Raw genomic sequence first — 24,015 nt, 5'->3', positions numbered from 1 at the left:
GTCCCATCTTTGATACAAATGAGGCTAGGGGAGTTCCCTTAATCCTATCATCCTTATCCCAGGGGTTCAGGTGTGTCTCCCACTGCCTTTTCATTGCTTTTTGTAAGTCTTTCTTTCCATCGCTTTTGGTTCAAGCAGAGGCTGGGGGTGGGGGGAAAGTCTTTTGTGAGTCAGACAGGCTGAGTACTGCGCCCTGGTTCCCCAAGATCACAGAGCTGACAGGTACCACTGTCAAACTAGAAATAATGTCTTATTCTATCACAAAATATTTAATTCAGCTTAATCTAGGTAACAGTATTAGTCATCAATCCTATTTTTCATTCTGATCTTTCTCCTTTCTAGAAATGGAAGAGTTTATATTTGCTATCCTAGCTATTAGACATTGCTTTTCACAAGAATGGGTAAATTTCATTAATTTTATGAGAACTTGTATATCAAACTCTTCTCGTATCAGGCTCCTTAAGAATACTTCAGAAGTGGTTTTTCAGCTTGCAAATGGAATACTGTACAAATTATTCCATTACCAAACCAAAAATAGCATCCTTTTCAGAGTGTTTATTTTCCTGGTTCAAGAACATTTTAAAATATGATTGATTATTGAAGGTCCTATAAAGGTTTCTAAATTTGCCTGGTGTGAAAAATTACATTTTCTGAATCTAATGTTTAAAAGAGCCAGTGGAAAAATACAAAAATGGATACAAGTGATAGAGAGATCTGATGCCAAATATAGAGGCATTAGTAGTGTCCCCCAAATTTACCACTTACATTTTCCAAGTGTTTGTTTTAAAATTATGATTGGTTCATTTTCAAGTAGCCCTAAAAAACTCTCCATTGTTTCAGTTTACCTAAGAAATCACTGTTGAAGGCTGGGTAAGAGTGACTTTATGAATGGTTTTTAACACAAATATTTCAATGTAAAGTCTTAAATAAAAATAAATTGTGTGCATATATAGATGTTTATAATGATTGTTTCACTGCTTCTTTGTTCTCCCTATCTGTCTTATGTATCTGTTGCCTGTAGTCTTAGAGTGAAAGTGAGGAGGGATAGCTCAGTGGTTTGAGCATTGGCCTGCTAAACCCAGGGTTGTGAGTTCAGTTCTTGAGGGGACTACTGAGAGATCTGGGGCAAAAAATTGGTCCTGCTAGTGAAGGCAGGGGGCTGGACTTGATGGCCAAGGTCCCTTCCAGTTCTAGGAGATAGGTATATTCTCAATTATTATTTATTTAAAGTGTTTGGGCCAGCTTTGTTATATGTAGAGCTGGGCGAAATTTTTTCAGTAAATAGAAATTTTACCAAAAAATGCATTTTTCAGGACTCCAAAACTATTCACAAATTTGGTTCTAATTTAGCAAATAGTTTCAGCAGAAAAAAAAGTAGAAAACTTTTGTTTTTACATTTTTTAAATGAAGTTTCTAAATGAAATGTTTTTTAAAATGTCGCTATTTTAACCCTTTAGTTTGACCTGAATAAATGTTTTTATATTTGTTTTTTTTGTCAAGGAAAAACCCAAACTAACCAAATTGGTGTGGGCTTTTTCAGTTCGGCCACCAAACTGAAAAATTAGTGATTTGCTTACTGTAGTTATGTGCTTGGTACAGTTCCTTCTACAATGTGGTCTTAGCCTCTAGGTGCTACCTTAATACAAATAATAAATAACAGAACCACAGAGAAAAAGAGAGAGGGAGTGTAAATATTCCTTGAGTCTCACTTCCTCATATGCAGTCGCCTGAAGGCCATGCAGTTTGGCCCATCGCATACAGCTGTAGGAACACATGGATATACACACAGCCCCATATGCCCAGCATTACACTGACAGTAGCAGCTTGGCAAAGACTTAGAAGTGATAGCATCAGTGAGGACTTGCCTGGCAAGTTCTAGTTTGGCAGACTCAAACAAACTACCAGTTAAGCCTTCTAATTTTCCTAGTTCATGAGTATATATATATCTGTGTACATACAACATACGTGCGCACACCTCCATCCTTTAACAATAGGTTTAAGAAATACAAGATGACATTTAAATGAAATTGCTAATAATCTCATAATTCTTTCTTCAAAATGTGATACTGTCATGGAGAAATGGTTGAAGCTTAAATGATTTGGAGACAGGTGGTTTGTTTTGGTTGAGGTTTGGTTTATTTACTGCAAAATGTAAAAGTAATGGAACCTCTATGAATTCGTTGCTTTAAATTCCCTGCAAAAAGCTGATATTTCTTGATTTAGTCACACAGCACTGTCCATAAGTCATTATTAGATGATGATTTCTCAGCTTCCTATTGAAAATTATTTCCACCTATTTTCACCTTGGAAAGTCATTATGTGTTAATACGATGACTTTTGAAGCTGAAATAATGAGCATACAATGTGAAGTAAGAAAAAAGTCTGCATTAATTATGCTTCTCATAATGCCAATAAAGTAGTCAGTCTGTTTCAGTATCTATGCTTCTTTTTTCTTTCTTTAGCTTTTCTGACCTGCTTTGTCTTAATCATACCATAGTTTTTATGTGTGTTAGTGACCTCCATTGCATCGTCAAATGCAGAACACTATTTGTGAATCTGTGAAAGTAGATTGCGAAAATGAAATTGAGTTTTTAAACTTTAAGGCCTGGTTCTGATCTCAAAAGTTTTAAATTAGTGTAATTCCATGCTCTTCAGTAGAGTTATTTCTGATTTACGCTCGAGTAACTGAGATCAGAACCTTAAGAAATAAAGAAACACTCCTTACTTGCACTTGTTTGGTCTGTAAGAAATCTTGAAGATCACTATAATGCTACTACTACGTAGCACACTGAAAACTTTAACTTTATCCAACTAATCCTCAAAACACTATTGTATGGTAGGTAAGTAGTATCAGACCCATTTTGCAAAGCAACTAAATGCTGAGAGGAAAAATAACTTGTCCAAGGCAAATTAGTGACAGAACCAGAAATAATATTATGAATTCCTGGCTCTTAGTTCAGTGTTCAGTCCATTCAATAAACCATGCTGTTTCTATGATATAGGACTTTAAATGTAAACATCTAGTATACAGTATGTGGCCTCTTAATTTAAACTATAGTCCAGAAAATAGAGTGGAAAGAAATGGAAATAAAATGTCATTTACACTTTTTCACTTCCTAATACTAAGTTGTCTTAAGTTGAAATTAGAGCATTCAAAAAAGCGACTTTTAAAGAAATGCATCTTAAAAAGCAGTGAATGACAAACATAATTTGGAAACCAACATTCTTCTGGTACATCTTCCTGGCTTCTCTCTTGACCTCCTGTTAGTGGTTTACAAAAGGGAACATTTATTTCAGGAAAGAAAGACAGTGAAATAAAGAGCATGCAGCGGTTCTTTCTAATTTAGAACAATGAAGTGAGAGGCAATAAAGATGAAAATGAATTCCGAATACTTGATCTCTAAACACATTGCCACCTCCAGGAAATATTATACTGTATAGGAAAGGGCTCTGAGTCCTGACCTCCACAGAACACACACAAATCTGGATGAGGCCAATGAGCGTTCCAGGTATGCATCTGAGGGCAGAAAGTGACTCTCTTTTTACAGTCAAACGTGTTATTTTTATCTCTGTGAGTAATTCTACTTTCAATGCCGCATGGGAGAATGGTGCATTTCAACATTTTCAGTATACTTTATAATATTCATTTAAAAGGCCTGTGCTACCCTTAAGAATGTACATAACTTCTACTGAAGTCAGTGCACGTTATCAAGAGAGGGACAGACTATTAGTTCTTTAATAGGAATAAATATTGGAAATAAATTCTTCCAGCCAAAGCTAGCTGCTCAGTAGGCTTTTCTTCCAAGTACAGAATTAGAATATTAGAACCAAAGTGTTTCTGGAAAAGCACAAGACTGTCAAGAAAGAACTAGTGGATAAAACACAGCTCAGATAGCTAGGAAATACTGAGTTCTAATCCTAGCTCTGCTTTGGCTCCTTTTGTGACCTTTGGCTCACCTTGTGACCTTAGTCAAGCATTTACCCTTTTGTGTCTGAATTCCCCTCTGTAAAATGGCAATGTTAATACTTGCCGAAGGGAGCATTGTGAGGATTTGTGTGAGAGTTTTTTCCAAAGCCAAAGCATTTTGGACTTGAGCAGGGCTCTTCCCGCATGGCAGCTTCCAGGTAGTAGAGGAGGCAGAAGGTACCCCCTTAATCTCCTGTGCCATATTACTGTTTCCTGTGCACAGGGGCAAGTGGACTGTGCAGAGCCACTCCATCTGCCTCTCACAAAGGTGGGCTGTAACAGGAGAGAAGATGGCTGGAGTCACCAATGCTCCCTGGGGCACTAGTGTGCTGGGGCGCATACACTGAGATGAGTATACTTTCACAGTTTACTTCCTCCCTGGAATAGTAGGCAGAGTAAGAGAGAGATCATGGCTTCCTAAATCATACAGTCCCTCTCAGGCTTCTCAAGGGCAGCACAACAATGCTTTCCCCTTGTATAAATCACTGCATTAATAGGAGGAGGGGAAAGGGATAGTTCAGTGGTTTTAGCATTGGTCTGCTAAACCCAGGGTTGTGAGTTCAGTCCTTGAGGGGACCGTTTAGATGATCCAGGGCAAAAATCTGTCTGGGAATTGGTCCTGCTTTGAGCAGGGGATTGGACTAGATGACCTCCTCAGGTCCCTTCCAACCCTCATATTCTATGAATATGTTACACGTATGGAGGTATTGCATCTGCAGGCCAAGACTTTCTCTTTACTGATGTATTTGTTAATGATTTTTTCCCTACATTGATTAAATATGATTTCCCTCTTGCTTTTTATAATGAAAGAGAGAAAATAAACCTTCTAAGGCAAAGAAATCCTTTGAGGTTTGAATACTACATTTTTTCCATGTTCTTTAATCTAAGTAAGTAGCTGTGTCAAGTGTAAAGATGCCATATAGATGCTGCTTCTCTTATAGTAGGCAGAGGCAATGTTGTGAATGACTGTGTTTTTGCTGGTAGTTACTGGCTTCTTGGTGGCTTGTAGTTCTCAGAAGAAGCAACATCTCCTGTCAAGAATCTTTTTCCATGAGAAAATTAGACTGCTGTGCATAGCATTTCCAAAGCAGGTGGCATCTGTCAAACCATCTAAACTAGGACATTCTTTGTAAAATCATAATTATTTTGTTTGCCCAGTAGGTTTTTCTCCTTTCCACTTTGATGTTAACAGAGTTTTGAAGCATACATCTGTCTTGTCTGTGCCAGTGTTACTGCTTATATAGTATATAGTTCAAAGATTTCCAAACTCTCTCCAGACCTGAACTTTCACATACTGCAATCGAAGGAGATAATCTTATCCCCATTGCACAAATTATTAAACCAAGGCACAGAGAAGCAAATGATTGAAACGGTAATAGAAGCCAGGAGCCATCACTCTGGTGGAACAATAGGGTTCAGAAGCCTAACCCAATCACGAGAACATTCCCAGAAGAAAACCCATATGACTATATATCTGATTTGTCTTCCTCTTACTCCCAACTGTCACTTATTTTGATTCAGATGGCTCAGTAAGCTTTTGTCCATTGGTAAATGAGACCATGAGCCACGTTCTTGACTGATTCTTAAATAAATCTTTAACCATGAATATTTAAGCATATAAAATTCAAAGGGGGCATGTAATATTGGAAGCTACACCCATAATCTGTCTACGTACTACTAACATTTTTCTTGGCACTTGGTTTGAAAAACCTTAATCTTAGTAGTTTTCATTGTATGAGAAACAGATAGATTCTGAGGTCTCTGATATGATTATACCAGTTTTCTAAATTCCCTTTGTGGGAAGAGCTATATCCATTAGAATAATACAGTGTCTTGGGACCAGGGTGTCGAGCCACTCACTACTTAGCTGGTGGTTCAAATCTGGCCATGGCCTGTATTGACAAAAAGGTGTTACCGTCTGATGATAGCTTTGCAGTAACCTTCCCAACCATTCTCCAGGCTGTTCGTGTTTGTGACTCAAAAGAGGACCTCAGTCACAATCACCATGTACCAGATTCTGCCACGTTGGCCACACAAAATAGTCTCTCTCTTTGCAAGGAGCCCACTGAAGAAATGTCAGATATCAGAGGGGTAGCCATGTTAGTCTGGATCTGTGAAAAGCAGCAAAGAGTCCTGTGGCATCTTATAGACTAACAGATGTATTGGAGCATGAGCTTTTGTGGGTCAATACCCACTTTGTCAGACGCATGTAATGGAAATGCTACTATTAGCGTAGTGACTAACTACTCACCATGAGTAAGGATGACCCTAAATTGGTAACAAAAATGAATGTCTTAATAGATTGGGGTGCTCTTATTCACAGTGAGCAGTGCCTTACTGTTCATGCAGTCCCATTGACTATAGTTGGACAGCTCATTGTGTAGGTACTGTTCTATGTGAGTAAGGGTATTGCAGTGTGGCCCTAAGGCCCTGAAATTAAGCTGGAGAGTATAGCACATCTAGCCTTTCTGTTCATTGCTTATTGTCTTCATTGCTGCTGCTATGATGTAAAGAAGATTATGACAGAGCAGGAAAGAGTGGGTAGGTTAAAGAGCCCTTCGCTTTGCCAAGACAAGATATAGACTATTGGAAGTGGACATATGAGCAATTGAATTGATGCTTTACCAGACTTCACTCTGAAGGCAAAGAGCAGCTTTGTCCTTTGGGGTTTTTTAGATAAAGTGCCTTCTGAAAGCACATTACTTAAACCTGCTTTATTTTTGTTGTTTATTTTAGGATCAGGATCCAGGCTGTCAATGAAATTGGAGCTGGACCATATAGCCACTTCATTACAGCAAAAACCAGGCCCTTACCACCCTTACCTCCTCGGTTAGAGTGTGCTGCAGCAGGCCCTCAGAGCCTAAAGCTGAAATGGGGAGACAGCAGCTCCAAACTGCATGCCGTCGATGACATGGTATATATCTTGCAGCTAGAGGACAAAAACAAAAGGTAAGAGTTGCATGTTTCAGTTCTTAAATGTTCATGACAAACGAATGAATCATCATAAGATATTTATGTGAATGAATCACAGTAAGGAATTTTGCTGTTTTTCTTAGTATCTTATAGCTACAGGCATGTGAAAATTGTTGTTTTAATGTGAATTCAATAATCTAAGTTCTGTACATGTAGTTTAACCTGTATATAAATCTCTGTGATCTCACCTGTTACACTGGTGTCATAAAACAATTGAACTGCAAAAGTATTTTACAGTCCACATTTAGCAAATATTCTATTTTTTTTCTACCTATGAAAACTAGTCCAAGTGTTTCACAATCATCTAATTTGTTCTCTTCTCTGGGGATGTATCCTTCAATGCAGAACTCACTCACTCATGCCCATCACCCCAATCAGGGTATGGGCCGCCAACCACAGATCTCCAGAGTCCTCTATCCTGGGCCATTCGCTCTAGCTGGTTCCAGGTATAGCCCATTTTTTTGCTATCAGCCTGAAGGTCGCGTCGCCAGGTGTTTCTTGGACGGCCTCTTTTCCGCTTGCCTTGGGGGTTCCATCGCAGTACCTGTCCGGTGATGTTAGTTGGCTGCTTACATAGTGTATGTCTATCCAACCCCACCTTCTCCTTCTGATTTCTTCCTCTGCTGGGAGTTGACAGGTCCTCTCCAAGAGGTGGATGTTACTGATGGTGTCTGGCCAGCGGATCTGGGGAATCCTTCTGAGGCAGCTATTAGTGAAGGTCTGGATCTTCCTGATGGTTGTTTTGGTTGTCCTCCAGGTTTCAGCTCCATACAGGAGGACTGATTTCACATTGGAGTTGAACAGTCAAATTTTTATTGCCAAAGACAGCTCTCTGGACTGCCTGACTGCCTGACTCCAGTTTGCACCTGGAAGCTGTTAGTAAGCTGCCCTCCATGGATCACTCTACAGTGTATACCGTCATATGAGTTCTTGATCAGGTTGACCACCTTTGCTGGGATGCCGTAGTGCCGAAGGAGCTTCCAGAGGGTCTCTCGATCCACACTATCGAACGCTTTCTCATAATCAACAAAGTTGATGTACAGCGAGGAGTTCCACTCCATAGACTGCTCGACTATGATGCGAAGCATTGCTGTCTGGTCCGTGCATAATCTATTCTGCCGGAAACCTGCCTGTTCATCTCGTAGCTGTGGATCAACGGCATCCTTCATTCTCTCTAAGAGGACTCAGTTGAAGACCTTCCCTGGCACCGACAGGAGTGTGATTCCTCTATAATTGGCACAGTTGCTAAGATCTCCTTTCTTGGGGATTTTGATGAGATATCCCTCTTTCCAGTCTACCGGAATCACTTCTTCTTCCCATATCTTCTCAAAGAGGGGGTACAGCATTTCCACTGAAGCATCCAGGTCTGCTTTCAGGGCCTCTGCTGGGATGTCATCAGGTCCAGCCGCCTTCCTATTCTTCATCATGGTGATGGCTTTTCTGATCTCATCTCTGGTTGGTTTATCGCAATTAATTGGGAGGTCCTCTTTGGCTGGGTTGATATCTGGTGGATTTGGTGGTGCTGGTCTGTTCAGGAGTTCCTCAAAGTGCTCCGCCCATCTGTTCATCTGTTGTTCTATTCCTGTTATAGACTTTCCGTGCTTGTCTTTAACGGGACGTTCTGGCTTGCTGAACTTTCCAGACAGTCACTTGGTAGTATCATACAGCTGTTTCATATTACCGCTGTATGCTGCCTGTTCCGCTTCTGCTGCCAGTTCATCCACATACTCTCTCTTGTCCTTCCTGATATTCCTCTTCACTGCACTATGGGCTTCAGCATACTCTTTTTGAGCTTTGGCCTTTGCTGCTCTAGTCCTGCTGTTATTGACTGCTGCCTTCTTCTTCTTTCTGTCTTCTATCTTGATCAAGGTCTCTGCTGTGATCTACTCTTTCTGCTGGTGTTTCTTAATTCCAAGCACTTCCTGGCATACAGACCTAAGTGTCTCTCTCACTTTCTGCCATCTCTTTAGTACACTGTCTTCCTCTTCCTCAGACCGATCCTGTAATACTGAAAACTTATTCTTCAGCGTCATTCCAAAATCTTCCTTAGTCTTATGGTCCTTCAGAAGGCTGACGTTGTACTTCGCTCTTCTGTCTGACGCGTCTATCCAGTTCTTTTTCAGCTTCAGCTTCAATCTGGCCACGACCAAGTGATGGTCGGATGCCGCATCTGCTCCTCTTCTAACTCTAACGTCCTGCAAGGATCTTCTGAACTTCTTGCTAATGCAGACATGATCAATCTGATTTTCTGTCATGCCTGCTGGTGATACCCAGGTACTCTTGTGGATCCGCTTGTGAGGAAAGATGCTACCTCCTATGACCAGGTTGTTAAGTGCACATAGATCCACAAATCTCTCTCCATTCTCACTCATCTCTCCCAGAGCATGGGTCCCCATGACTTGTTCATATCCTGTGTTGTCAGGTCCAAGTCTCCCATAAGGATGATGATGTCTTTGTCTTGGAGAATCTCTAATATTTTCTGGAGTCTGTTGTAAAAATAATCTTTGTCCTCTTCTTCGCTGTCATTAGTTGGAGCGTAGCACTGAACAACATTCATCTTAATCCTCTTCATCTTAGTTCTGAAGGATGCTGTGATGATCCTGGGACCATGTGCCTCCCAACCAATCAGTGCTCTCTGTGCCTGCTTGGACAACATGAAGCCTACTCCCTGTGTGTGGGGTGCGTCGCTCTCTTCATGTCCTGAATACAGCAACAGCTCTCCTGTCACCAGTCGTCTCTGTCCCGCTTGCTTCCATCTTGTCTCGCTAATGCCTAATAGGGTCAGGTTGTTGCTCCTCATCTCTGCTGCAACCTGCGCCATCTTTTCTGACTCGTACATGGTCCTCACGTTCCATGTGCCTATGGTAATCCTCCTGGTTGCAAGAAGGGTAATCGGCTTAGTGGCTTCCTCACGGCTTTTACCACCCAGCGTCATGCATCTTCGAGTTGAAAACCATTCTTTTTCCAGGGTAAAAGTCTCTGTTGTCTCTATTGTTGGCGTTTGTGTAGCAGGTTGATTTTTTACGAGGTGGAGTTGCTAGCCCCACGCCCAACCCTCCTCCTTTATCCTGACTTGGGACAGGCAGATGGGAAAGTAATGTGATATTGCTCCAAAAGTGGCATTTGCATTATACTGAAATGGCAAGTAAGAAACAAGTCACAAGGACTACAAGTACGTGAATTACAAGATAGAGGAGTGCCTTAATCTGTAATTGTTTCTGTGAGGCACCTAGAATATTTTTGGACACTAGAAAAATAATATAAATACTATAATATAAATGTATCAGGTTGGTAACTGCACATTGTTTGCAAAGTAAGAATGCATGGGCCTCATCCAGTACTTTTTCCTTACAAAAATCTCTTTGAAGCTTTCAGTATTGCAAGAAATGCAGAATCAGGCCTTATACAATATGTGCTTCGCAAGCAACTTTTCCTAATGAATGGAATGGACAAAGTGGGTTCTGCAGTGGTGGAAAGATATGAGGAAGGACAACACACAAGTGCACTATAATAGTGGGCTGTCTTTAATGAATAAGTATAACATGCAGATTGGCCACAGTTAGCTACATCTGGCCCTCAACCAGTTTAATCAGAAAAATAATTGACATCTCAAGCAGATAATCCTTGTACAGCTTCATACAGAAGTCCTGATCCTTAGCTGGTGTAAATTGGCACACTCCATTAACTTCAATGAGCTATACTGATTTTTGCCCACTGAAGAAATTGTCCAGCAGCTCAAATTGTAAGTAATATAACCACCATGAAAGTGCCCTCCCTCTGTGCCATGTTGGGGATCACCGAGACCAAAAAGGGGTTCTGTACCACCTGTCTTTCAACTTTGGGTGTCTTAATGCTACGCTGTTCTGGTCAGTGCTCTGACACCAATGGTCAGCCTACAAACATAAGGTCCCACCCTGGCTTCCACCAGCTTAGTTTCTTATTGGAGGGTGACCTCAGCAATCTATTCTGGTCCCAAATCCACCTCCCCGAGTTCTTAACTACCAGACTTTTCCCCTCTGGTTCATCGCTCCTGAAGGCGTGAAACCTGCCCTCATTACTAGTTCATTTTTAGCGCACACACTCCACACAGTCTGCACAACAGATACCTGTTTGAGCTAAAAATAAACAAAAAATGTATTAATAGACAATTCATAGATGCAATGATACAGTAGAAAAGCAAACATAGTTTACACAGAAAATAAACATAAAGACACAATCTCAGGCTTTACACTTCTATAGTAGCTAAATTCCCTTTTCTAAAGCAAGTTACCAGTTGCCTCTGTAGAGTTTCCCAGCAGGCCCTCTCTCCTAGAAGGGATCCAGTGCTTCATGGACAGCCCCCCACTTAGATGCCTGGCCCTCAGTTTCTGGATAGCCTATACTTAAAAAAAACCCTTCCCTTTTTAAAGTGTTTGCATTTTTTCCCCTTTTCTCAGACTATGGTAATTCATGGTTATGCAGAGCAGGGCGGGGGTTCCAGACTGGGGTTTTCTTTTCCATTTTAAGTTGTTTCAGTTTTCCCATTAACTTTAATGGTCCACCATTGTCTCTTCCTGAATGGACAATGCTATGTGCTTGTAGCCCCTGTCATGTAAGCACCTGGTCTGGAAGATGCTCACTCTGCCTGATTGCCTCATCACACTGCTGTGAAGTGATGCTGTCATTGCACTAAAGATTAATTCCGGGGGAGGGTGAGGGGGGATTTTGCACCAAAAAAATTAAAAATTCTGCAAAATTCTGCTTATTTTATTTGTCAAAATAATGCAGTATAATCACACCAGTTTCAATAACTATTCAGCGTGTCCTAAAGTCATGAAAGTTAAGTTATAAACCCTTGGTAACTAATACCTTGCATTCCACTTATCATCCTGGATCTTCATTTTAATTATATTACAGAACACCAAACTGGGGTGGGGGAGTGGGAGGAAGTAAAACGTCATTTTAAATTAGTCAGACTTTCACTCATAAAAGTCTCATTGTCCTGGACCTGGATTCTTTGAGAAGTGCTTCCTTCTGATCGTCCTAACACTTTATTGACTTCTTAGTAAATGTTTTATTTGTCCTTAAAGTCTTTTTTTTTTTTTTTAACGAGTAAGTAAAATAAATCCTGAGCTGTAATCTAACCCCATTGTGCCACTTTGGCACAGGAAAAAAGTGAGAAAGCACATAGATCTTCCTAGTTGATTCCCTTACTGTCATTAATAAGGTTTATATCACTCTGGCAATGCAGAGGCCTTAAAACTTTTACAGATTTTATGCTCCTGGGGGAATTGACTGAGAATGGGAACAGTTAACTAACAATAGGAACATTAACAATGTTACTGCGCAGGCAGGCTGCTACATTTCTGCCTCAGAGAATCAGATCAATTAACAAGCAGGAAGGCTGCTATATTTCTGCGTCAGGGAAAGAGCCTTCCTTGTGCATAATAACAAGACCTACCCCTCCAAGCCATCGGGGAGCCGCAGTAGCAAGCAAGAGAAAGAGAGAGACTCTCTTGCTTGTTGGCAGGCACACGCCCAGCCCCATTCCCTGATGGTGATCAGCATCTCCCCCACAGGCATGCATGCCCAGACCCTCTCCCCCCGCAGTGATTTGCGTCTCTGAGGCTGCTCCAGGCACGCTGGAACAGACGCACTGCCTGTGCTGCCAGGGAAGAGGCATGTGTTCCCCTGCAAATTTCTTTTGCATTTTTCTGTGCAGGGAGCACAGAAATATGCAGGCCATATGAATTTTGTGCCCCCAGAGGGGTGCAGAATTTTGTCAGGAGTAAAAGTTGCAAATTACAATGTTTTACACAGATATCCATGCATACATTCATAACTATAACCTGTATATATATCTCCTAATAACCATCAAGTGCAGGACATTACAAGCTTTTATAAAAGACCTTGTTTGGCATATTTATATACAATAACATTGTCTACAACCAGTTGATTCAACTGCTTATTTTGGGGAGTTCAGACCCACTATTCTCCCATTGGTGTGTCTGGTTGTCAGACTCACCTCCCAGATCTACTCTCTTTATGGCAGCACAGTTGATGCTGTGCTAAATAAACAACAAGAGGCATTCAATGAATATAAATTCCCACTTGAAATAATGAGTGAGAAAACAGCAGCTTCACAGAACAGTGACACTTGGCAGGAGCCCATTACCTGCAGCCACCTATGATGAAGTGGAATATAAAGAAACTTACTTCAGAAAAGCTTCTTCTGTTTGCTTTCACCTAACCCTAAAGGTAATAAGATGATAAACCTTTAACTTGCTCTAACTCTGATTATGCACAGGAGAAATAATGGAAGTTGGTCTAATAAAAGATTACTTCATCCACCTTGTCTTTGTAAGAATAAAACATATTACCCAGAGAATCAGGAGAGTAAGTAGCTAGAGAAGTTTTCATAAGAGGTCCTATCACTTCTGCCCAGACCTCTTCCACTGCAACTGGCCCCCTAAATACTAGCCTGTGTGCTGTGATCCTGTAAGTTCTCGCAAGCTTTGGCTTCAGTATAGCTCGAATGGGAGACCTCAAAAGATGCAGCAGGAATTATTCAAGCTTTGTCTGCACCGGAAAAAGTTACACTGATTGTTTTCCTTCAGTTGATTGAAATTTACCTTGCATTCATGCACAAAAGTGCATCAACTGATTGTTGTGAAGGCAGTAATTAGCTTGATTCACCCCTGCTATCTGTAGGACTACACCCTCAGGCCAGATCAGTTTTGTGCCAGCAGGAAGAAACATAGCAGTACACTCACTGCACTGTCAGCTATGACAGCTGTTCTCCTTGAGAGCTCTCAGAGCTGCCAATCCTCAGACTACAAATGTCCTTTGTCCTCCCACCCCGATAGTCTCCTCTCTGTCCTCTACAGTATAGCTTCTCATGGCAGGAGGCATTGTTGAAAGGGCATGGTGTGTGTTAGCAGGGGTAGAGGGAGGGAGAGTAAGAGAGCTGTTATTCTTGGTGATCAGAGATGACAGTCCACACTTGAATCAGTGGAAGCAGTGGCCAGTTGTGGGGCACAGAAACTAGTGGTTCTCCTCCAAACTACCCATAAAATAAGTTTCATCTGTGTATCTCAGATGCCTCCACAATAAGAGTATACAAAAGTGAAAAATATTATCATGCAGCTCTCTGAGCTCCATATTCCCAAAACTGATTATCTGTGCTCAGAGTCAGGATAACCCCACATGGCTTATTTTTCCGGTGTGCCATTTCCAGTTTATCTCACATCTGTCAGTTGACTTTATATGTAAATAAATACCCAGTTTGTTAGCTTACAATGCTTAATTTACCTCTCAGCAGAGACAGGTGAATAACCATTTCTTGTCTGGCAGAAAACTTGGTTTGTCAACTATACCTTGATATAGACTTTAGAACATATTTTCAGTATATATACATAACTCGCTACATAGTAGCTGCACATACTTCTCACAATGATAGTAATGACCACTGTGACCCTAGCTTTCATTTATAACCTCACATGACATTCTTTGGCGGACCAGAATGTACATACCCGAATCACAACATTCCTGAAACTCTCTTGCCAGTTGTCATTTAAGGAGTACCTGGGCTTACACACAGAGCTTGACAGTTTGTCTCTCTCACCAACAGAAATTGGTCCAATAAAAGATATTACCTCACCCACCTTGTCTCTCAACATAAGTAATAGTCAGCCAATGCTCTTTAGTGTGTCTTGATCATTAAGTATAGTTCTTAAATTTTCTATAGCAATAATGAAGCTTAACAGTTAACTTGTCATGGAGTAAATGCTTCACTGATTTCAAGACATGGTGAAACGAGATACTTAGAAATCTTTTGGCACTGATGAATGTAGTAGCTTAAAAAGGTGTGCACATCACAAGTGTACCTGCCACATGTCTCATTTGTTCTTCATTATGTGACATTTAGGAAGATCAGATTAGCATCTCTTGTCTTTTCTGTTTTGTGTAGTCTTCAGTGGAAATGAAGAAAAGTCTGTTTTTGGCAAGCATGGTACATTGCAAACATTGGGAGCAGTTGGCTTTTCTCTGAGGGCAACTTTATAGCTTTTAATGATAGAAAAGGTGTTCCAGTGCATTGAGTTAATATCTGGATTAAACCTCATTATGGGTTGAGTTTGGTGGGTATTAAAGCACCCTCCCTTGTAAGGATATAGCCTCTACCTAGGTAAAGGGATTCTGTGAACATGCTCTTGAGTTTTTGATGAGACTACTTCTTCCCCTGCGGGGGCCACTTATGGGGGCAGGTCAGAACCACGTCCAGGAACTTCCCCTGACTGCTCTGAAGGCAGCACCACTGCCAGCAGCGGTGCAGAAATAAGGATGGCATGGTATGGTATTGCCACTTTTACTTTTGCGCTGCTGCTGACTGCAGCACTGCCTTCAGAGCTGGGTGGCCAGCCACCATCCACCATTCTTCAGCTGCCAAGCTCTGATGGCAGCGTAGAAGTAAAGGTGGCAATGCAACCCCTCCTACAATAGCCTTGTGACCCCCCCCCCACAGCCTCTTTTTGGAATGGGACCCCCAGTACGAGAAATGATGGCCTCCCCCTGTGAAATCTGAAAGCTGTAGGGTAAAAGTACTCAAGACCAGATTTCACCGTCTGTGACATGTTTTGCATGACCATGAATTTGGTAGGGCCCTGGTAATAAGTAATGCTTTTTAAAAGTTTGCATTTCAAGTTTTGAGCTAAAAGGCCAGGGACTATTCTCAGAAGGCCAAATGAACCAATGAGACTGTAAGGGTTAGTCTACACAAGAAGAATGGCTGGAATTACTATTGTAGAATAACTATTCCAGAATAGCTCCTCATGTGGATACTCTTATTCTGGAATAGCTATTGTTCTTTAAATTTACACCCCACTTTATTCTGGAATAACTTCCCAGTGTAGATAAGCACTAAGATAAGAAGTTAAACTGTAATACTTTTATTGTAAACTATACATAAATAAATGGGTAAGTAGAACATTATTAATAGTAGTAGTTTGCTTTAAAAAATATACAAAGATGATTTGTGTGTGTATTGAACCATTGCAAATCTTTTACTAGATTTTAGGTATTTGTACTGTTCAAGGGTTATATAGTCTTTAACAAATGGAAAATTCATAATTTATCATAAAATAGCATTCACTTACCCTCTGTAAACAGTGCTTATGCAATGACAACATATGTTATTTGCACTGTGTGCCTCTCTTGGTATGGAGCCTGGAATTACATGCCCTGTGTTTCCCACAAGAGGTACATGCTCCATCATGGTAATTAAAGTCTGTGGGTGAAATCCTGACCCTCGTAAAGTCATTTGGAGTTTTGCCATTGACTTCATTGGGTCTGGAACTTCACCTTATGTTTTTCTTATGATGCTGCATCATTCCTAACTGCAAACATTAGTAGAATGCTGCAGCAAGACTTTCAATCCAAAAAGCCATTGTAATCTTTTATTCCACCTAACAAAAACACTGTTTAAAGTAGCAACCTGTTACTCAGAGAGTAGACAGACCATACAGTATGTGGGCACTCCCCACCTTTGTTAATAGTAATGACTAAACACTAGAGTCATTTCAGAAGGTAAAATCCATATGATCATTTTATCATCCGTTGATGATGTGTTTCCTTACCGGAAAATTTTTCAAAATGTGAGGCATGCTTCATGGGAGCACAGAAGAATCCCTAGTAGATCTAGAGAGACTTCTGCAGGGTTCCTAGCTGTTAAATTTATGAAGAAAACATTCCATATCTGCCTGACTTTGCAGGAAGTCTGAGTAACTCTGAGGTGTGAACTGCCCAGTTCATTTCAGTAGGTGCGAACTCAGATGCCAGAGATACTTTCAATTTCATGGTTGTAAGTATTTCACTGTTCATTAAAACATGTCAGAAAGAAGAGAAAGCATCATAAAGATTTACACTAATGTGTCCTACAGTGGAGGTGACGTGAAGGACTAGAAAGTAGGAAGATGTTAAAGACCCACACATCTTAATTTATACAGCAGAAAGCAGGGCTGCAAGAGTGCAACTGTGATTATTTTCTGAAGAGGGCCTCAGTTTCCAAAAGTTTAGGAAACGTGTCTTCCCATATGGAAGATACATTCACTTCTTCAGAATTGTTATAACATACTGCCACAGAGCCAGTTAGAACAAAGTTTCACTGACTTCGTGCAGATTGAGTTTAAAATAAATATATATATCCCACGTGTCCAACACATTCTCTGAGTATTAAAAGGCAGCACCTTTGTAAGTGTTGTGGTTGAGTTTAAGTAGCATAGTCCCTAGTGAAGGAACAGAACTATGATACACCATTCTACTAAGAAATGGTCAGTTTTCTTCTACAGCATGTCAGCTTTGAAATAAAATCTGTGTTCACGACTCATAATGTGCATGAGAAGGAGAATAGAAATGCTGTAGAAATAGACCCAGATAGGTGCATTGCTAAACATTCTCCCTTTGTCTGAATTTTGTAGTTACTGCAGGTGTCAAGCAGTCAAATTAGAAAATTATTTACACTCTTAATTTGAGACAATTTACACACAGTCTAGCTGCAATTATGATTTATATCTGACCTACTGGGTTGTAAAATGTATTCAAAATATATTAGTAACTAAATGAACATTAGTAGAAAAAATTCATGAAAAATTCTCAGGGTGGAAAAGAAGATGATAAAAGGAAATTCACAATAAAGACTAAGCCATATGCGCTCTCCTGTTTAGTCTGCAGTACCTAAACTTGACAGGAAGTTAACATTCAGGAAGTCTTTAAGGTCTCGGGCATCCTGTTCTATTTCTGTACTTGTCCATTGTACAGATGGCTGCTTTTATATAACATACTGGTGCATATTTGTTAGGACAGTATCCAAAGCCTCCAGTCAGGATTGGGGCCCTTTTGTGTTGATGCTGTCCAAACACAGAAAAGATGAGATCCCTGCCCTGAAGGTCTTACAATCTGAGGAATATTTAGATATATTGCACCTCCATTTCCCTTCTTTTCTTGCTTTTAGTCACGATTTTAATATTCTTTTAGTGGATGTGAGTCGTTTATGTATGTCTCACCTGATGAGTCAAAGGAAGGGGAGAGAGAAGGATGTGTTAAACATCTAAGGTAAAATTCCTTTATATTAGGATTCTTCTGAGATGCAGGATTATCTACCTCAAAGAATGCCTAATTTAATAAATTTCTCTCACGGAGCTAAGTAAAATTGAACACCCAGGATCAAATTCTGCTTTGTCTCACTGGTATTCATCTTTAGTAGCTCCAGTGACTTCAGTATTGTAACTTAGGGCTTGTCTACACTTACTGGGGGGTCGACATGTGGCAATTGATGCATCAGCAGTCGATTTAGCAGGTCTAGTGAAGACTGCTAAATTGACTGCAGATCACTCTCCCATTGACTCCTGTACTCCACCTGAACAAGAAGTGCAAGGGAAGTTGACAGGTGAGTGTCTCCCGACGACATAGCATAGTGTGGACCCCACGATAAGTAGATCTAAGTAAGTTGACTTCAGCTACATTATTCATATAGCTGAATTTGCGTAAGTTAGATCGATCTCCCCCCGTAGTGTAGACAAAGCCTTAGCATGCTGGTATAACAGAGTGTAACTAAGAATAGAGTCTAGCCCACAGTCTGCTGTAATATAATGAAAGATGGTTTCTGTGCATCTGCAGTAGCCACATTTGAAAGATAATATCCTGTCCATTTCAAAACTTGGCATGCTAAATAAGATTCAATTACAAGGATAATAGAACTATCAGTTGCTATGTTAGGAAAATGACTAACAGTACTAAGAATGATAGATGAAAATTCACATGTGTATGTGATGAATCATTGATGCTATCAAATGTTAGTGAAATAAAAGACTGTAGTAAGTCTGTTGTAACGTATTTCTGTGGTTATTAATTCATGTGTGGCCATTATAGACCAGGTTATTGTTGACCTAATTGACCTGTTACCTCTGAAGGTAATAGTGTTGATGTGTAATATACTTAGATTGTGTAAGACTTTTGACTTGGTACAGCATGACTTATCAATTAAAAAACTATATATGATATAAAATTGGACACATTAAATGGATTAAAAACTAGCCAACTGATAGGTCTCAAAATATAACAGGGAATCATCATAGAGTCAGTGTGTTTCAAGTGAGGTACTGCAGCGATCTGTTCTTGACCTTGCGTTATTTAATATTTTTAACAATGACTTAGAAGAAAATATAAAATCACTGATAAAGTTTGCAGATGATGCAAAAATTGGGGGAGTGGCACATAATGAAGAAGACAGATCATTGATACAAAGTGATCTTGATCACTTGGTCAGCTGGGTTCAAGCAAACAATATGTGGTTTAATATGGGAAAATGTAAATCTATACTTCTAGGAACAAAGAATGTAGGCCATACTTACGGGATGGGCAACCCTGTTTTAGGGGGCTATTACTCTGAAAAAGATTGGGGGTCCTGGTGGATAATCAGCTGAACATGAGCTCCCAGTAAAACGCTGTGGCCCAAAGGGCTAATGCAATCCTTGGATGCACAAATGTGGGGGGGGGGGGGTCCTTGAGTGGAAGAACAGGGATTATTTTCCCTCTGTATTTGGCATTGGTGCAGTCACTGCTGGAATACTAGGTCCAGTTTTGATGTCTACAGTTAAAGAAGGATGTTGATAAATTGGAGGGGGTTTAGAGAAGAGCCATGAGAATAATTAAAGGATTAGAAAGCATGCAGTGATAGACTCAAGTAGGTCAATCTTGAGTGGGATAAGTAGGTTAGCCTGAGAAAGGGAAGGTTAAGGAGTGACTTGTTCACAGTCGGTAAGTACCTACATGGGGAACAAATATTTGATAATGGGCTTTTCAGGCCAGCAGAGAAAGGTATAACAAGATCCAGTGACTGGAAGTTGAAGTGCTAGACAAATTCAGATTGGAAATAAGGCATAACATTTTAACAGTGAGGGTAATTAACCATTGGAGTAATTTACCATGAGTTGTGGTGGATTCTCCATCAGTCACCATTTTAAAAATCAAGACTGGATTTTTATTTTTTTTTAAGGTAGGCTGTAGTTCAAAGGGAATTGTTTTGGGAAAGTTCTATGGCCTACATTATATTGGAAATCAGAGTAGGTGATCACAGTGGTCCCTTCTGACCTTGGAATCTATGAAGCTATGCCTAAATATTATCTTATTTCTCTTCATATCTGTAATGCTACTGTTAGGTAAATAAAGCAAGTCCTCACTCACCTCTCCAGCACCCGAGTTCGTGCGGAGTTGGTATGGGGCACACAATTCTGTCAGAGACCAGACACCAATGCGTTGATCAACGGGCTCACACTATCCTTAGCTCTAAAAGCTTTAGATTAAGTGTGGCCCCTTTATTAGGGGTGAGCATCAATATTTATACACAGAAGTAAACAAAGTTATTAACAAAAGATAATGGTCATGCATAATCAATCAAGATTTTACAGGAAAAGCAAGTTAACAAGTAAATGCATAGAGATAAAGGCTAATGGCTACTTGAGAAAGGGGGTGTCATGAGTAGTTTGCAGGTCAGTGTTTTGTTCAAAAGGGTTCAGGAAGGATTATGCAGAGACAGCCAGTCTGGGTGTGTTTTGGCTCCCCAAAGTTCACCAAAAGTTTAGACCCAACATTCCTCCATTTGTAGCTTTGGGATAACTATTAATCAAAAAGCTACACCCTATTTCAAGATCTCAAGGGCCGCTTGGCAATTTCAGCCTGGGCCAATTCGAAGAGAGTAAGGCTTTTAGCTGAAGTGGGAAAAGAATAAACTGACTTACATGAGTTTATGAGGGAGGGGACACACTGAATACAGCAACACAGTATTATAAGGACTACTATGGCCCCAACAACACCCACCAAGAGTTTTTTAACCCACCCAAATCCGGGCAGCCAATTCCATAAGGCTCCCCACCAATCATAAGGTGGCTGGCCAGTGGAGTAGTTTTTAGCCATTTCCCTTAGGTGTTTGGTACGTTGAAAAGTGTCAGAGTAGGTGTCATTTACAAAAACACAGCATTCTTCATTTATGAGGGCGCAAGTTCCTCCCTGGGCTGCTAACATTATGTCTAAAGCCATTCTGTTTTGCAAAGCTAACTGGCGCAGCTGGGACATTTCCCCGGCCTGATTTTCAGATAGGGTTGCAGTTTCATTGGTCAAAGATTCTAATAGTCCCTGTAGACGGATGATAGAACCCTTCAAGCTAGTGTGACCAGCCCACCGCTGCCAGGACAAACCATCACGGAGATTAATATCTCTGTCAGTTTCACGGATGTTACGAACGTGGGGAAAATGAGGGGGAGTGAGGGAGATGCGAGAAGGCGGTGCTAGCCATGCCAAATAACATGACCCTGCCCAATCAGGGGAGAGAAAATAATAAGCTTTGGGCCCGCACACCCAGTATGTTCCATATAATGCGTTTTGGGTATTCCATTTCTCAAAGTAGGAGGTAACCCACCACCCGTTGTACCACTGTTCCCCTGGTAACGCAGAGGGGTCGTTGTGTGAACTGCAGAGGCACAATTTGGTAGTGTTGTTCTCAAAGGGCAGTGTAGTACTGCTTGAGCAGTTGTAGAAGGCAATTGTGTATCCTTTAACAATTAGTTGGACACCCTTGAGCTCTGAGCAGGGCTTTTTAAAAACTGACTCTGAAAACCTGCCCCTCCATGAAAAAGTTGAAAAGGTTGGATCGGGGTGAGGGATCCACATATGGGATAAGTGGGATGCGCAAAGCTTGAAGCCAAGATTTTTACTAAAGGCGGTGCCATTAAAATATATGTTGCATTTACTTGTTCCCACAAAAGTTGACCCTTTTCCTTTAACAAAACACAGTGATCCTGTTTGATTGGTTACCCTGAGATATTTGTTAATTGGCACTCCTGTTTTGTCCCATGTAAGATTGGGTTGGACTGGATCTTTTATTCTAGTCTGTGGCATCCAAGTCATATTAGCAGTGGTTAGGGGAATGGGTGTGAAGGGGAGTCTCTGTGCTGCATTTACTGGAAATTGAGTACATACCCAGCAATCACTTCTATTTCCTAAAATACGAGTTTTAACCTTGTGGGAATATCTAATAAAAGCATTATCTTCATAAGCAGAAAATAAACTAAAAAAACATAAAAAAAACCATACAGTTGTCAGAATAAAGGGTCCTCTCATTTTTTTCGAGTCAATTTAAGTCTAATGTCTGAGAGAGGTAAGCTGGTCCACTGGTCGAAGGCAGTGTCCTCAGTGGTGACAAGAGCTGCTGGTCCGTCACTGTGGTTCACTACGGCTGGCTTGACGTGGGAGTGGTGGATCCAAGATTTGCGTCCTTCCAGGAACACTGCAGTCTGGGTTGTCAAAAGAACCTGGTGGGGTCCAGTAAACCTTGGCTGGAGGGTGTCGTCACGAACGAACTTTTTGGCCCAGACGAAGTCCCCTGGTTGGAACGGGTGGATCTGTTCCTCCAGCGGCACGGTCTGGGAAAACTGCGAGGCTTTCCAAAGGGTACGGAGGCGAGCCTGTAGGGAGAGAAACTGACACGCGGTCATATGATCCCCTACCAATAGTGAAACATCAGCACGTGGTAGCGCCCCGCCTTTGAAAGGGGGGTGTCCATAGAGCAGTTCAAAGGGGGATAATCCCAATGCGCGGGTTGGGCGAGTACGAAGGTGAAACAGGACCAAAGGAAGTACCTGAGGCCACTTTAATCCTGTTTCCTGACAGTATTTAGCCAATGTAAACTTAAGTTCCCTATTCATACGCTCAACTTTCCCACTAGACTGGGGGTGATAGGGTGTATGAAAGGAGTGTGAAATGCCCAGTCCTTGTTCTAAACGGCCAAGGACATGACCAGTAAAGTGAGGTCCGCGATCTGAGTCGAGCACAAGAGGGATGCCAAAACGGGGTACAATGTCTCTAAGGAGAATCTTCGCCACTGTGGCAGCAGTACAATTAGCAGTAGGAAAAGCTTCGACCCAGGAAGTCAGAGGGCAAACCAAAACAAGGAGGTGCTTTTTCCCAAAAGCCTTTGGCATATCTGCAAAGTCAATTTGAAGATGTTGAAATGGAGCAGCAGGCGGAGGTCTTCTACCCTTAATTTTGTTAAGAGGCGGAGCAGGTCCATTACGCTGACATGTGCTGCATGCTTTCACTATTGATAGGCAATAGGGTTGAATGCCTGGAGCATACCAAAAGCGAGCGATGGTGTCCACGAGGGCGTGCGTGCCGTAGTGACCCCCTTTATCATGGTGCCAGCGAACTGCCACGGGGTATGTGGAGCGAGGGAGGCAGGCTCGGCCATCTGGCATAAGCTAGGTCCCTTTGACCAGAGTGGCCCCGAGGCTCTCCCACGATTGTAGTTCAGCAGCGGGTACTGGTACGGGGTGCGGTGGAGTAAAGGAGGAGGCTGCAATAGCCAATGTGGGCATGGCTAAAGGTAAGGTGGCAGCCTTCTTGGCGGAGGCGTCAGCCAGGGCATTCCCACGGGTAACGGGGCTACTATCTTTAGTATGGGCCCGGCAGTGAACTACAGCCAGGACAGAGGGTTTTTGGAGGGCGTCCAAAAGCTTGTGGATGAGGGGGAGGTGCTGAATGGGTTTACCGGCAGCTGTCTGGAAACCTCGAAACTTCCAGAGATGGATATGACAATGCACAACTCCAAAAGCATATTTGCTATCAGTAAAAATGGTAACGGTCTTACCAGCGGCCAACTGGCAAGCTCGGGCCAGGGCATAGAGTTCAGCGGCTTGGGCTCCCCAGTTGCCTGGCAGTGAGGCGGCCTCTTGAATATCCCATTCAGAGGTGACAGCATAACCTGTGAAACGCTTGCCATCAACATAGAAGGAGCTTCCGTCCGAGAAGAGGATGCAATCGGGATTGTCCAGTGGCACGTCAAACAGGTTGTCTCTTATCTGTAAGATGCTGGAAACTACTTCCACACAGTCGTGCTGATCCTGGAGGACTGGCAGGTCAGGAAGCAAGGTAGCTGGATTAAGGGGTCCACACCTTTCAAAAATTAGGTTAGTGTCTTCTAAGAGTTCGGCCTCTAGCTGTTGCTGACGATGGGCCGAAAAGACTTGGGTTGTGCCCCTACGCAGAAGGGC

The 24,015-nt window shown here is 41.5% G+C and overlaps 1 protein-coding gene and 1 long non-coding RNA gene across 3 annotated transcripts in view; both read left to right on the top strand.

Moving 5' to 3' along the window:
- FNDC3B (fibronectin type III domain containing 3B) overlaps window positions 1-24,015 on the top strand; it is a 408,921-nt gene that overhangs the window by 340,813 nt on the left and 44,093 nt on the right. For both annotated transcript variants that reach the window (XM_030575639.1, XM_030575641.1), the window contains one exon: window positions 6,704-6,916. In XM_030575639.1, the coding sequence (XP_030431499.1) occupies window positions 6,704-6,916 (213 nt within the window). The remainder of the gene's footprint in view (window positions 1-6,703; window positions 6,917-24,015) is intronic.
- On the top strand, window positions 12,056-21,483 carry LOC115657597. Its single transcript, XR_004002008.1, has 3 exons — window positions 12,056-12,257; window positions 18,912-18,914; window positions 21,474-21,483. It is a non-coding gene; the product is annotated as an uncharacterized LOC115657597 (long non-coding RNA).

The sequence above is a fragment of the Gopherus evgoodei genome, chromosome 9, assembly GCF_007399415.2.
Source record: "Gopherus evgoodei ecotype Sinaloan lineage chromosome 9, rGopEvg1_v1.p, whole genome shotgun sequence".
Classification (NCBI taxonomy): Eukaryota; Metazoa; Chordata; order Testudines; family Testudinidae; genus Gopherus; species Gopherus evgoodei.
The sequence above is the reverse complement of the archived record's forward strand: the minus strand, read 5'-3'. Positions and strand labels throughout refer to the sequence as shown.